A 13368-nucleotide genomic window follows, 5' to 3' on the forward strand; every position below is an offset into this window, starting at 1 on the left:
GTCTTCCTCTGCTCCCCAGTGTCTGTGAATCATCTGTGGTTAATTTCAAGAGTTTAGTTTAGACCCTGCAGCTGATCAAAGTATTTCGGCTTTTCTTCTGGTATATATTGGCTATTACTGCATTAGCATTGATCTGCCACCTCTTGTATTGTGCATGTTGGCAGTTTCTAGCAGTCTTATTCTAGAGTGTCTTTCTGTATTACTTTTTGGTAGATAGCAACAAGAAATTCAATTTTTAGAAGTGCTGCATGCCATGAATTTTCCCTGTCTCTCTCAAAAGGAGTCAGCATATCTGAAAATGAGGCAAAATAAATCCAAGGGGTTTGCTCTCAATAAACAATAATTCAGCAAAATGATTGCTTTCATGCTATTTTTGTTGTAATATGGAGGTTTTGCTTTGAGCAGTGTAATTAAATGACACTTTATTAGCCTTCCTTCCTGGTTTTATTTCCTACCCTTTCCTCTAATCCCTGGTAATCACTGTCAAACACCTACAGATGTTGCAATGTCTGCTCCAGCATCGCTTAAGTTCATGTAAAGACAAATTCTATTTCTCTTGCTTTTGACACACTTTCTTACTGGATATCAGATGGAGCTTAGACCACCTCTGGTCCCAGCTCTCATATGTTTTTCTTTAGGAAAAATATTATTTAGTCTCTAATAATCTGTCAGAAAGACTTGACTAATTTGGAGGTGAAGGCATACATAGCTGGAATTTGTTCTTTCGCCATCAGATGGCTTCTACTGGTATGGGAGGTGTGCCTCAGAAGACAATGCTTTTGCTGCTCTGTAATAAGCAAGCTTTGTGCCATATGTTGTCTTGGAGAATTGAGGCCTGCCTCTGTGTGATTGCCTGTACACGTGTGTATATATATGCATGTTACAGAGTAATATATAATACTAAGTTTTCACTAGATTCTTAAAGCAAATCACCTGCCAGATTTTCAGAAGGAGCAGTTGAACAGATTTATGCCAACCATAAAAAAAATGATTTTAAGTATTCTTTTTTTTTCCCCCAAATTCTTTCATTTTACTTTCTGTGTGATCATGTTAAATGAAAGTACTTTACATAGGAAGAATACTAGCCTAACTTATTTCTTTGGATATTAAGTAGATTTACAAAGTGTGGCATTATGTTATCCCTTCGTCTCTCTTCCAATCTTGGCAGAAATGCAAAAGAAGAAGGTAATTCTAGACCAAAGGGAAGTTTTGCTTGCAGTATATTTCTTCATATAAACCTTCCTTCATATAAATTAACTCTGCTTGTGTTCCTTACTGTGTAGCTGTATTTCAGGGGGAGTATAACTCTCTATTACATAGAATGTCCTCATTGATCCTGTTCATGCAGTTGTTCTACACTTTGGGACCTGTGTGTCTAGAAATCTGATATTGCTGAAACTTGCCCTTGTGACTGTGGCTGTGTTCACACTGGCACGAGAAAATTTTTTAAAAACTCAAGAGGGGAGAAACACAAGCAAAAGTAACTATTGATTTCCCAGGAGCCTTGTACTTCTTGCTATGAGATTGAAGCACTGCTGCCAAACCAGCACAATTCATGCTGTTCACAGGAGCATTTACAGCTGGCATATGATATTCTTCGTAAGATACCCACAGAGCTGCTGGGCACATTTTTTTACTTTATAAATTACAGAAATAATGGAGCAGTTCTGGAGCAGGTGGTTGAACTGTTTTGACACCTGCTGTCCTGCAAGCAACATTTTGTACAAATTGCATCAGAAGATGCTGCACTGAATGTCTGTGAAGGAACAAAGTTAAAAGAACTGAAGGTGTGAAAAATGTGGAGTGGTAGTAAGAACAAACATATTTTCAAGAGGTTTAAAAAGGTAGATGTAAAGTCAAGCACATCCTTATATAGTCTGTGGTTCTTTAAAACAAACAACCAACAAAACCAAAAAACACAATGTGCAGAATATACTCTAAACATTCAGCTTCTGTTGAAAGATACTGGTACCTTTTACCTTGTAGTTACCTTGCGGATACCTCGATTGCTTACATTTTTTTTTGTGGAGCCTCAGGTGATTTCACATTCACTAGTAGTACATATGCTCATATAACAAGAAACAATGTCAGGTCTTGTTATGAATATAATCCATAAATGTACTGTGAGTGGTTAGAAGAGGAGGAAAAAAAAATACACTTCCTTCCTAGGGAATAAAAAAAAAAAATCTTTACTAATTCATGTTTATAAATTTTTTTTACTTTCCATTTTTTTTTCATTAGCCTGACATCATATAACAGAAAACAAGGGAATAGGACACATGTGCATGTTGAACATAGGACTTCTGCTGTTTTGTAATAGAAACTGTATTATAACATTTAGCTATAGCACATGCTGACGTTTTGAAGGTGGCTTTGGCTATGGGGAAGAAAAAAAGTTTTGGTGATTTTCTTGGATGATTACCTTGAGCAATTTTACAGCCTCTTGTTTAATACCCTTTTGATTGCCAGTGTGCTCTAAACCTAACCCACACTGATGTCTCCATCAAACAGAACATATTTTATTCAGCAAAACAAGTAGATAGACTGCTGTGTGTATAGGCTAGAGGAATAAAAAAGTGACAGTCAAGATGTAGAATACATCCGGTATTGCTGTGTAGCTGCCAAGTTTCTGCTGGCACGTGAGGATCTCTGAACTCCATGATTCCCCAGCCTTTGGCCATTTGTTATTTGTGACAGTCTTGGAATCTTTATTTCCGAAAGAGGGAAAAGACCTAAGCAAACAGGGGAAATGTAGATAATGGTAAGGAGGTAGCTTCCTGCTGGAGCAAGAGACACAAGTCAGGGCCATGCCTGCTGCTTAACCCTGGTTTCTGTCTGCATAGAGCTTCTTCCCATGTGGTGACAAAGCACAGCTTAGCAGTACGTGCCACCACGAAGAGCTGTATGAATTATGAGTTCAGTGGATATCTTGAAATAGGTCTGATAATATTCCTTGATGGATGGAGAGAACCTAAAGTACTGATGGTCATACTTACCTGTTTAACTGCCACACATCCCGTTAAGTCGTGGTGGGCTGAGATAATTCTTGTGACCCTTCTGTTCATCAAAGTGCTTAAAGCAAGCAGAGGCCCACCGACTTTGTCATTGTTCTTTTGGTCAGTTAATTTGGGGCCATTTTTACTTTTGTTTAGTATTGACTTTTCAGCCCATCAGCAGCTCTATCTGTATCGGTGTGTTTGGAGCACAGACTAACTGCTCAGCAACAGAGATTAGGATAAAAGGGGCAGAAGGCAACCCTGCCTTAGGATGCCTTAATGGGCAGCATAACAAAACACCTCCTTAGCATGCTGAACTGGACATTTAGCAATGTAAAATACATTATTTTGTCTGAATTCTGAGCAGTGTTCCAAGGTGGGATGTAGTACCCTAATGATGTGAGTCATTTGTAACCGCTTACTCTGGGTGCTGTAGTTTCTGACCACCTCATGAAGTAGATGATTTTGTCTCCCTAAAGTTCCTGAAGCAGAAAGACCTCTTTTGCTGTCTCTCCTCTTCCTGTTCTGTGATCTTCCTTGCTAACCGTTGTCTTTCTCTGTTTATCAAATGTCCTAATCACAGTTTCCAGTATCTTTGATAGCTGACTTAGATACCTTAACATTTTTTTCTTTGCATGGAATATCTCCAGTTTCTTCTGAATCTGGAAACAAGCAGATCTCCATCTGCTCTTTCACACCCCCCATTATCCCTTATGGATGCAAAAAAAATGTCTTCTGTTGCCTTCTGATGCCTTTATATCGGATTTCCTGCACCCCCTTTCTTATCCCCACACTTACTAGTCTCCTATTGACTTTGGCTCTTTCTTTTTGCATTGCAAGTTTCAGCCTCCTCTAACCTAAAAAGAAAAAACCCCAAACCTTCACCATATATATGCAAATAGATTAATTAGCTCCAGTTGCTTCTCCAAATCTTGTCTCATCTCCCTTTCATCTCTTAAGCTCTTTCTGTGTTAATTCCCTCTGGTCACTCTCCTCCAGTTCCAGCCTAAATCTTCCTTTTCAGTCTTTCTTTGACACCTGGCACAGCACAGAAACTGTCAGCCATGAAGCCTGTGCTCATCTCTTTCCAGGCAGAACTCGGAACTGATGCTTCATCCTCATCATCCCAGTCTCATCAGCTCCTTTCTTTACAAATCTGTAGTTCTTCCTTGTTTTCCCTGTTTTGCACCTCGTTTTTAGATAGCACTAACACACACTGAAGAATCACTTCTATGTTGAGAATTCATCTCTGCTGTGGAGCCAATTCCTCCTGGACAGACTGGACCCTTAGCTTGTTTCTGACACCTTTCCATGGATCTTTAGCCTTCATTTCAAGTTGAACGTGGTTGAAACAATTTCTGTTCCACTAAGCGTTCCCTGCTATCTCTTGTCTTACTCACTGTAGACCATATTTTCACCTTATCTGTCAGGGCTGTGCCTCAGAGCACTGCTCTCCATCCTGGCCTTTCCCTCCAGCTTCAGTTCTGGACATTGTCATCGATTTCCTTGAATTCCCCCCAGTGCTTTGGCCTTGCCTCTGTGAGACCATGGTTCTGCTGCATACCATGGTGGGGAATCAGGACAGGCGAAGACAGAATCGTTTCTTGGTATGACTTTCCTGTTGGAAATGATGTGTACAGGTGGGTTAAATCAAATGTGCTTGGTACAGTCCTACACAGATGGGATTAAACTAATATGAGATTATTTAAGATCTCCTTGACATTTCCTCCACCTTTTTCTCTTGCCTGGAATTATCTCCAAGATATTTTGTCTTCTGTGCATAATGATCGTGTCTCAGGATCAGACAAGACTATCCCGTATAATTGCTTTTCTGGAAGTTCATGAGTTGACAGAAGCTCATCCATCCAGTCAGTACTGTATGTGATTTGTGGTATTGTGGTAGCCTGTATTTAATGCTATGGACTCGTATTAATTCATTATAATTTTGCATTATATAAAACTAACTGTGGTCTGTTGAGAAAGGCAAGCGTTAGTGCAACTGACACAAAACTTGGCTCCCAGCTTTAGAAGAATTGGTATAATAATGTTATGAAGGTCTCGCTTCAAGAGAACTAATTTTATACAAAGCATCTGCTAGAGGTAGCTTCACTGAGTAAAAGCCATTCCCCTGAGCTTTGGTGTTGCTGCTGCTGCTATGTAGAACTATTTATAGATCACTTCAAGTATTCAAAGGGTAAAGATGTTAATCCTTGCAGATCCTTGTGTGGTATGTATGTTTATAACCCCATCTTGTTAATGAAAGAACTGAGCCAGAGAGGTGAGGTGATTTGGCAAAGGCTGTTCTGTACTAAATGAGAAACCAAGCCAATATTAGAACTCTAGAGCCCTTGGCTTCTAATTAGGGGGAAAAGGTGTCTGTTTGCCATGAAACTCAAATATGTCAGTGCTTGCCCCCACCCCAGACTGGAATGCAAATTAGACATTTAAGAGAGAGGAAGGCAATCACACTACAAACTATTGCAGACCATGCCAGCTTAGCAATAGGGGGATACTTCATTTTCACACCTTCAGTTGAAGAAAAACCAAACCATTTAACATTATAAAAAACAAGTCTTATATTTCAGTCTGTAGGACTGATCCAAAGTGTGTGAATCTGTTTTTCAGCCCTCTGTAGACTGTAAGAAACAGAAGATTGGGTATTGAGATCATACTTTCCTTTTGAATTTACTGTAAAACCTAAGATTTCACCTGTGATGTAAAGCTGCACAATGATAATAATCTCTGCGCAAGCTTTGCATTGGCATGTGTGTTTTAATGGATGACTGATAATTCTTTTATCAACTCATTTGTATTTACAGTTCATGCTTTTTGTTGTTGTTGTTGCAATAGCTTCACGGCATTTTGTAGCAACCAAATGTAGGGATGACAATCTTTACCATTATTTCTCAAAGCTGCTATTGAATCCAGTGGGAGGTTTTATCTGAGACAGCATGATGAAAAGTCAGGTCATTTAAAGAGTCATTTAAAGCATGTAATCCTTTAAAGCTATTTTATTTCACAAAAGATATGATTTGCAATGAAGAGAGACTATTCTGACCTGAACTAGGTGAATGAAGGAATAGTCCAGCTGCCCTATGCAGAGGCAGTCATTCAAAGCCAATCATACAGTATTAGGCTTTGCTAGTTTACTACAAAACCAGATGCGAACTTGGTAATTTGATGCCTTTTTTTAAAATGTAGATGTGGAGACAGTGTGTCATGTTTGTTATTCTAGGCCTTGGCCATTAAAATAATAATTTGGAATTTCAGGTTGGTTCTTATAAGTTCTTCTTATAATTTATTGAATAGAAGACTTGGAAATAACAAGACATATTGGTCAAGTCCTGGGACCCAGGCTCAGGAAAGCTGGGTGCTACCAGCTCCTCAGGCTGCCCTGCTTTGGCCAAGCTTTGGCCAAGGCACCCTTCACTGGGGCATCTCTGTTTCCTTGCTCTAGGAAATGAACAGGTCTCTACTGACCTCTGCTGTCAATGGCCTTTGTGGACCAGTGACTAAAGCTGCTGGGTACAGACTACCAGGTGGTATTAAAAAGATGTGTGGGGCTCCGAATAACCGCGTTTGGTTTTAATAGCATCTACAAACTGCCTTGGCTGACTGAGCACGGAAGAAAGTCTCTTTTACTAATGAACAAACACCTTTTACTATACGGGCTACTAATATATAACCTTCCAAAAGCTGGTAGAGAGGGAATCAGTCTCTCTATTCCTTGCAGATCCCAGCACACTAAAGCTGAGTACAAGCACTGTATAAAGCAGCGTAATGGCCCCTTAAAAAAAATACCCAAAGTCTAGTACAGTTTTAGTGGCCCTGAGTTCGACTTTTTACTGTAGACTACCTAGTCTTGCTAGTTTGTGTTTGTCACTTAAAACTGGTCTCGCCATGTCTTAGTTTTTCATACTAAAGTATCTCCAAATACTTCATTTAATGGACTTGTATAATAAAGGTTGGCCAAAGGACATGCTGAAAAGCAAATTGACTGAAATTAGTATTTTGGCAAGCCCTCCTCAGGCTGATATCCAGGCTGCCTGCCGTTCTAACTGGGATCACCCTTACTGTCCGCAGATGTCCTGGAAAGAAGAGAAAGGTAGTCATTGACGTGGCTCCAAATCAATAAAGACTGAACTTCTAGACTTCCTTAGAAACACAAGTGAAGAGAATGAGCAGGCTAAGCTGCTCAAAAAGTCTCTTTTGCCTTTTCACCCCCTCTTTACAAAAAGAATCACCAGGATAGCTTAGAGTGACAGTCCTTAGGTCAATAAATATATATGGATGTTCTGCAGAGAAGTTTTCAAAGTGGAAATAGTATGTGCTAAGTTTATTGTAATTTAACTTCAAAGTAGATATTTTAATTGATCCACTTTGGGTTGAGTTTTTATTGCAAAATACATCTGCATTGATTATGTAAAGAAAGCCAGCCTGATAAACAAACCACCAAACAATCTCTTTTCCCCCCAAACGAGAGAGAAACAGAAATTTTGTGGCTGGACAATAATCTTCTATAAGTATTTTATATTCTGTTCATATTGGTACAGCAGCAGCATACAGCTCAGGATCTCCTCCACTTCTTGTGGGGTTCCTCACAAACTCCCGTGTTTCCTCTCTAGTACCAAGGGCACTAATACCACAAGAATTTTGATGAAAAATTGTGAACTGTGTAGCCCTGCCTTAGTTTTTATACACCAATAAATGAAAAAGTCATCCCTGTCACTCGTATAACCATAAACAAAGTCATTAGACTAATCCTACTATGTTACTGTAAGCTGTAACTGTACTTTCAAAAAGATGGTTTTAAATCTACATACAAGTAGAAGTAATATTGTATTTCTTAAGACATCTTGCTTAAAAGGATCTTATTGCTCGCCGCCTCTAAGGTGAGAGAACATTGTTCCTGCAGAGCAATGCAGGAAAAATGCAGAAACGCAGAGCATCTTCTGACAAACCTAGTGCTCTTTACAGTGTCTGTTGTTGAGTTTCAGTTGTGTTTTGGAAATGTAGGATACATTTTCTTTTCAGCAGGGACTTTGTTAATAAATTTTGAACTTAACAAATGAACATGGAACAAAGAAAAGAGAATTATTTTGGTATGGGGAGGAAACAAAGAGGTATAAAATGCATTTCAATTCCTTTCGTCTTATGATACTCAAATATACTTAGGATTTGCTTGTTTGTTTGTTTTCTAGAAACTGTCCTATACAAAGGAAGCAATGGGCAGGTGAGTATCTGTGTTTGCCTTGCATTTTATTCTCTCTGGGAATAACAGCAGGGCTGAGTTTTGACATTTTGTAACCTTTTCTCTCTTCTTCTTGTCAGCTCCTGCACTGATTGGTCATGTGGGTAAGTAATTTTCCCTTTTTAAAGGCTCCTGATCGGTCCTTTCTCCAGTTCTTGCTGCTGCTGGAGTTGATTTGTGCACTGAAGATGAACGAAATTCACTTTTGTGCAAAAGGGCATATAAAAAAGTGTGGTGGAGAAATCCTGTGGTTCTTGCATGTGAACCTCTGTCATGGCATGCTTGGCACACTCAAAATATCTCAGCCAATCTGGGGCTTGTACTTTTGCTTAAGAATGTCATCACCTTGTTGGCCATCAGGCACAGATGCAGGCTATTTACCTGAAGAGGTTTAGTGGGGGAAATCTATTTTGGGAAAGAGGTGTGTCCATAGTTACTTGTGTTAGTGTTCCGGTTATCCAGGGAGCCTTTCCCAAAGGCTTTAAGTTAGTCCTCGTCATCATTACAAAAAGCAAAAAAGTGGAACGTTTTTGAAATGCTTTTTAAGAGAACTTTTGAGAGATGTGCTCTAAAAACAGTTACAAGGGAATTGACTGCTTGGGCTCCTCACACTTTTAACAAGGCAATAAAAATGAAAACTAGTCTGAATTGTGGCTTCTTTTTACCAAAGCAAACCTGAACTTGACCTGTTATTTTCATGTCTTTTTTGAACTGGAAGGAAAAACCAGTTCAAATTATTATTACTCCATTCCTACTTGGAACTTAATCTAAGCTGTTATTTTTAGAGCAATTCAAACCCAAACAACCTAGTGCTGAACTCATCTGAAAAATTGGCAGGTTCAATTGCCTGCTTTACAGGCCACATAAAGCTGTGATAAATATGAGTAATTCATTTACGGGGAAGAGTAATCACTTAACAGACTTTTAAAAAAAACCCTCAACTTCCCGAATTAGGTATCCTCATAATGATTCCATAACCACAACATTATATATTAAAATTAATAATGTGAGATGATAAGGGCAAAAGTGATTCCTAAGAGATTGGTTTCTCTCTGTCCTGTTGAGCTGAATGCTCCTCTGACGAGCAATCCCCGAAGCCTCCAGGTCAACTGGGTAGCGTATGCCTGTTCAGAACTTTCTCTGTTGAGAATGCAACATTGACCAAACTTTTATATGCTTTTCCTTTCAAAGAGAAAATAAATTAAAAAAAAACAACTTGCCCTTGTAAACTTTGTGGGTCTGATTCTTTCTCGTTAGCATCAGTCATTCTCTAGACTGACTTTTAACATGAATGGGAACCGCACCTTATCAGAAGATGTAAATTCAGTGATAGTTATCTCAGTTTGAATGATGAAGACTGAAAAATTCATCTTTCTGAAGAAGTTTGAGTTTGAAAACATACCTACTGTATCCCTCTATGTGATCATTCAGGAAATCTAGTAAATGTAGAGATATATGAGAGGAATTAGAGTTCACACTAATTAACCTAGAGTCACTGCATGTACTGTGCTAAACAACCTAACAATGCAAAAAGCCCAACATTTGATTGAAAGTTGGATCAGAGTGATTAATGTTGTACAAAAGTAATCTTATCAAGTGCTTTGTGACAGGCATTAAAGGGCTCCAGTAGACAATTGCCAAACTTTACCCAACTCAATTCACCGTGGGGCTGTATTGCATCTCTCTCAAAAATACACCTCTTTTATCCCAGTATATATTACTTCAGATTGTTCGTAGCTTTAGGATGGGATCTTTGTTTTCACCGTCAGTTTAAACTTTGGTTTTACTATATCTTTACCTCTAAAAGTTGTTTGTCTTGTGCTTGGATATGATAGTGTTTTATAGCATGAAGAGAGTAATGCAGGACTGAAGCAGTGAGACAGAAACAGGTAGATTTGGTTTGTGTAGTGGAGCATCAGGAAGAAATTAATATAAATTATTTTGGCAATATTAAAAAACCCAAACTTATTCTAGGAGGGTTCTGGACATCATAGAGCATTCACGGTTTATGATGTGAACTTTGTAAGCCAAAGTCATATAAAAACAAAGCCATGATCGGCTGTCATGGGTAGAAGATGTCTCATCTAACTTCAGACGTCTTCCATCAAAAGCAGTGAGTGAGCCATCTCAGTATTGCCAACAGCCAACATTATTATCTCCTGCAAGAATATACTAGACCTCCCAGTACACATCTGAACAAAATAAAGACCTTTTTAAAATGTTCTGTAAGAAGACAGAGTAAGTACCCAACCCAGGATCACCCCCGGTCCCTAAGGCACAGTGTGGGAAATCCAGTGTCAAGTCCCTCCTGCACAGAAGGAGATGTGAGTGCGGTTCTGCCATTTCCCGGGCAGTGCTGTCGTTGCCTGCTGACCCACATGTGCAGAGAGAGGTTGGGCCAGTGCAGGGCAATGCTGTGATTTGAATGTGGCTGTCTTGCCACCCAGGTGTGCCATCTGTGTCAGAACTGGGAACTGTCCTGGTCTCACGTCTCAAGGGATGACAGGACTATCCTAAAGCACCAGCTTTGGGTATCTAGATGAGATGTTCAGGTGAAGCTTCCACATTGCCAGGGAAGGACAGGCTTCTCCAGAGGATGCCTCGAAGCAGGGGTCTAGCAGGGGTGCTCTGACTTATCCTCTGGTGAACCCCAGTTTCTCTGATGAATGTGCAGAAGCAGTCATTTCAGTTTGGAGGGCTAGCACTAGGCATATTTCTCAGTCTCTTTTCCCACTGATAAGAACATAGGAAATTTTGCAGTATGTTCATTTCCTAGAACATAGCCCAGGCACAAGAAACTAGAAGAGTATTTTCTTTTTATGAGCTTTGACCAGTCCTTTTTTGCTATGAAACAATTGTTTCTGTGAAATGATTTCTAATTTGGGGCTGATCTGGAACAGAAGACAGGCCCTTGATATCTGTTGGTCATTTTAACTACACTAACTAGATTAAAGCAAAACTATGCTGAAAGCTATAAACAGCTATAGAATTGAAGCTGTGACTTAAATAATTTAATACATGTCATATAATCCTACCTAGATGTCAATACTGTGTCTCTATCTAGATGGAAGGAGGTGGTTTCAGCTAGTTAAATGCTAGGATAGTTTTTCTGAAGCCTACAGAAAAGTGGCTTGTACTTGTGTAATTTACTTCCCAGAATAACTCCCAATCCAGCATTACTGACAATTGCATAACAGCAGGATGAAAGTTTGTTCCTGTAAGGCTAGTGGATGTGTTCATGTAGGTTAAACACTCAGCTAGCCTGGCATTTTAAGGAACTGAGGGATTAAACTAAGTATCACTGAGGAGAAAATCTCAAAGGAAAAGTAATATATGGGACATAATCCAGATGCGTACAGAGCAGCCCAGTGGACATTGTAGAGTTTTGCCCCAGTTGGAAGTGTGGAAGCACTACATCAGCTGAAGACTTTAAATGATTGCTTTATTCAGTAGCTCATTGGGATTTTGCATAATGAATGTTGCTCTCTTAATATTGGAGTATGTCTCATGACAATAGGATAGTCGTTTTGTCTAATTCCTGGGGGGTCAAAAGCCAGATCTTGAGAATCAACTAAAGGCAAAGGAGTAGCACAAAATTGCCGCAGTAGAAAACTAGAGCTTTTATGTCATAGCCTTGCTTGAGTGCTGTATGCACAATAACATACTGAAGAAAAGATAAGGAGTATGGGATAGTTGAAAAGGGTGAATATAATGCACTACTTTTTTACTTCTTCAGAAGCGGCTATTAACGTCAAATGAAATAAATAGAAGCATGTGTCCTTTCTGACTGGTACTTGCTGATTCTGGACTCACTGAAATTAGTCACAATAAATCATGTCTGGACCTCCTGTGTTCTGTCCATTTTCTCTGCTTTGAAATACATTGGCAAATTTAGGATCCGTATTTCATCAGCGGTGGCAGCAATGGTTGATGATGTATCAAGCCAAATTTTGTACTGCTTATCTAAATGTGCTTCATGAAAGAAAAAGTTTGTCTTCCGTGCTGGGATCATTTCAACAGTTCAGCAGTTCTGTGTGCGGTGAAGTAGAAACATAGCTGAGCTCCTCTACTGTCTGCATGTGGACTTGGCAATGATATTGGTCGTTTCAGAAATTTTTGAGCATCTGCACAGCTTTACCCCATGTGAAGAGTTCCACGCTGTTCCTCTTCAGCTGTGTATTTTCTTTTGTGCTCCCTACTGTCAGGTAGCAAATATGAAAGGTTTGTCCTGCTTTAATTAAAACCCAAAGAGGTCAAAATTCAAGAACTACCTAAATGAAAATTAAGATAAATGCAAGTACAATTTAAAAGGAAAAAAATCTGAATACAAGGCTCAGTCTTGCATTCTGTACTTGCATAAAAATACTTCTGAAATCGCATACTTAGTTCAAAGACATGTGATTAAAATATTTAAAAAGGAGAAAATCAGGCCGTAAAATGGTTTTCCCTTCTTTGTGCAATATGAGCATTGAAATAATAATGTTTAAGAAAAATAAATGCTTGGCATAGCAAATCAGACTTTAGGACATTCAAATTGATAAGCAATTGCATCAATCATTGATGAACTGATGGATGTCCGGAACGTGTAGTAGAAATCTGAAGATGTTACCTTCTTCAACCACAGAGCTGAGTTTGTGTTAAAAGCGGAGGAGTAATGTAGCAAAAAATATAACTAATACCTTTATAAAATTTCATGGGGGGGTGAAATGATGTCACCGATGCCCCATTTGACAGGTCCAGAGTGGTATTTCTCCTTAATAACACAGTATGGCTGCACATAAAGAACTTGTTTAGGCTCTACAGTTGCCTATGACTCAATGGGACTCTATACGCTTTGGTGGACTGGAACCTATCAAATCTTTTCCTGTCTTGACTGATGTCACATAGAAGTATGTACTGTGGTGTTTGAAAAAGGGGAATATAGGCTGTATTTGTGAGCTGTGTTTGCTGTATTAATACGTATAGGATGTCTATAAGCACTGTTTGCTTCAGATCAACTTCTGAGGCCCTTATGGGTCTTGTCTTATACCTGCCTGGATCCTGGTGTCTGAGCTGCGTGATCTGAAACTGGTTGTTTCTGCCAAGGAAACACAGTGCAGTGTTGTTCGTTCTGCCACTTAG

General features: G+C 39.2%; 1 protein-coding gene across 5 annotated transcripts in view; it reads left to right on the forward strand.

The window, feature by feature from the left end:
* IMPG2 (interphotoreceptor matrix proteoglycan 2) overlaps positions 1-13368 on the forward strand; it is a 61788-nt gene that overhangs the window by 17103 nt on the left and 31317 nt on the right. For all 5 annotated transcript variants that reach the window (XR_008236390.1, XM_052795014.1, XM_052795015.1 and 2 more), the window contains exons 4-5: positions 8198-8229; positions 8328-8351. Coding sequence is in view for 4 of the 5 variants with exons in the window: in XM_052795014.1 (XP_052650974.1) it covers positions 8198-8229; positions 8328-8351 (56 nt within the window). In the remaining variant the exon portion in view is untranslated. The remainder of the gene's footprint in view (positions 1-8197; positions 8230-8327; positions 8352-13368) is intronic.

Source organism: Harpia harpyja, chromosome 8, assembly GCF_026419915.1.
Source record: "Harpia harpyja isolate bHarHar1 chromosome 8, bHarHar1 primary haplotype, whole genome shotgun sequence".
Classification (NCBI taxonomy): domain Eukaryota; kingdom Metazoa; phylum Chordata; class Aves; order Accipitriformes; family Accipitridae; genus Harpia; species Harpia harpyja.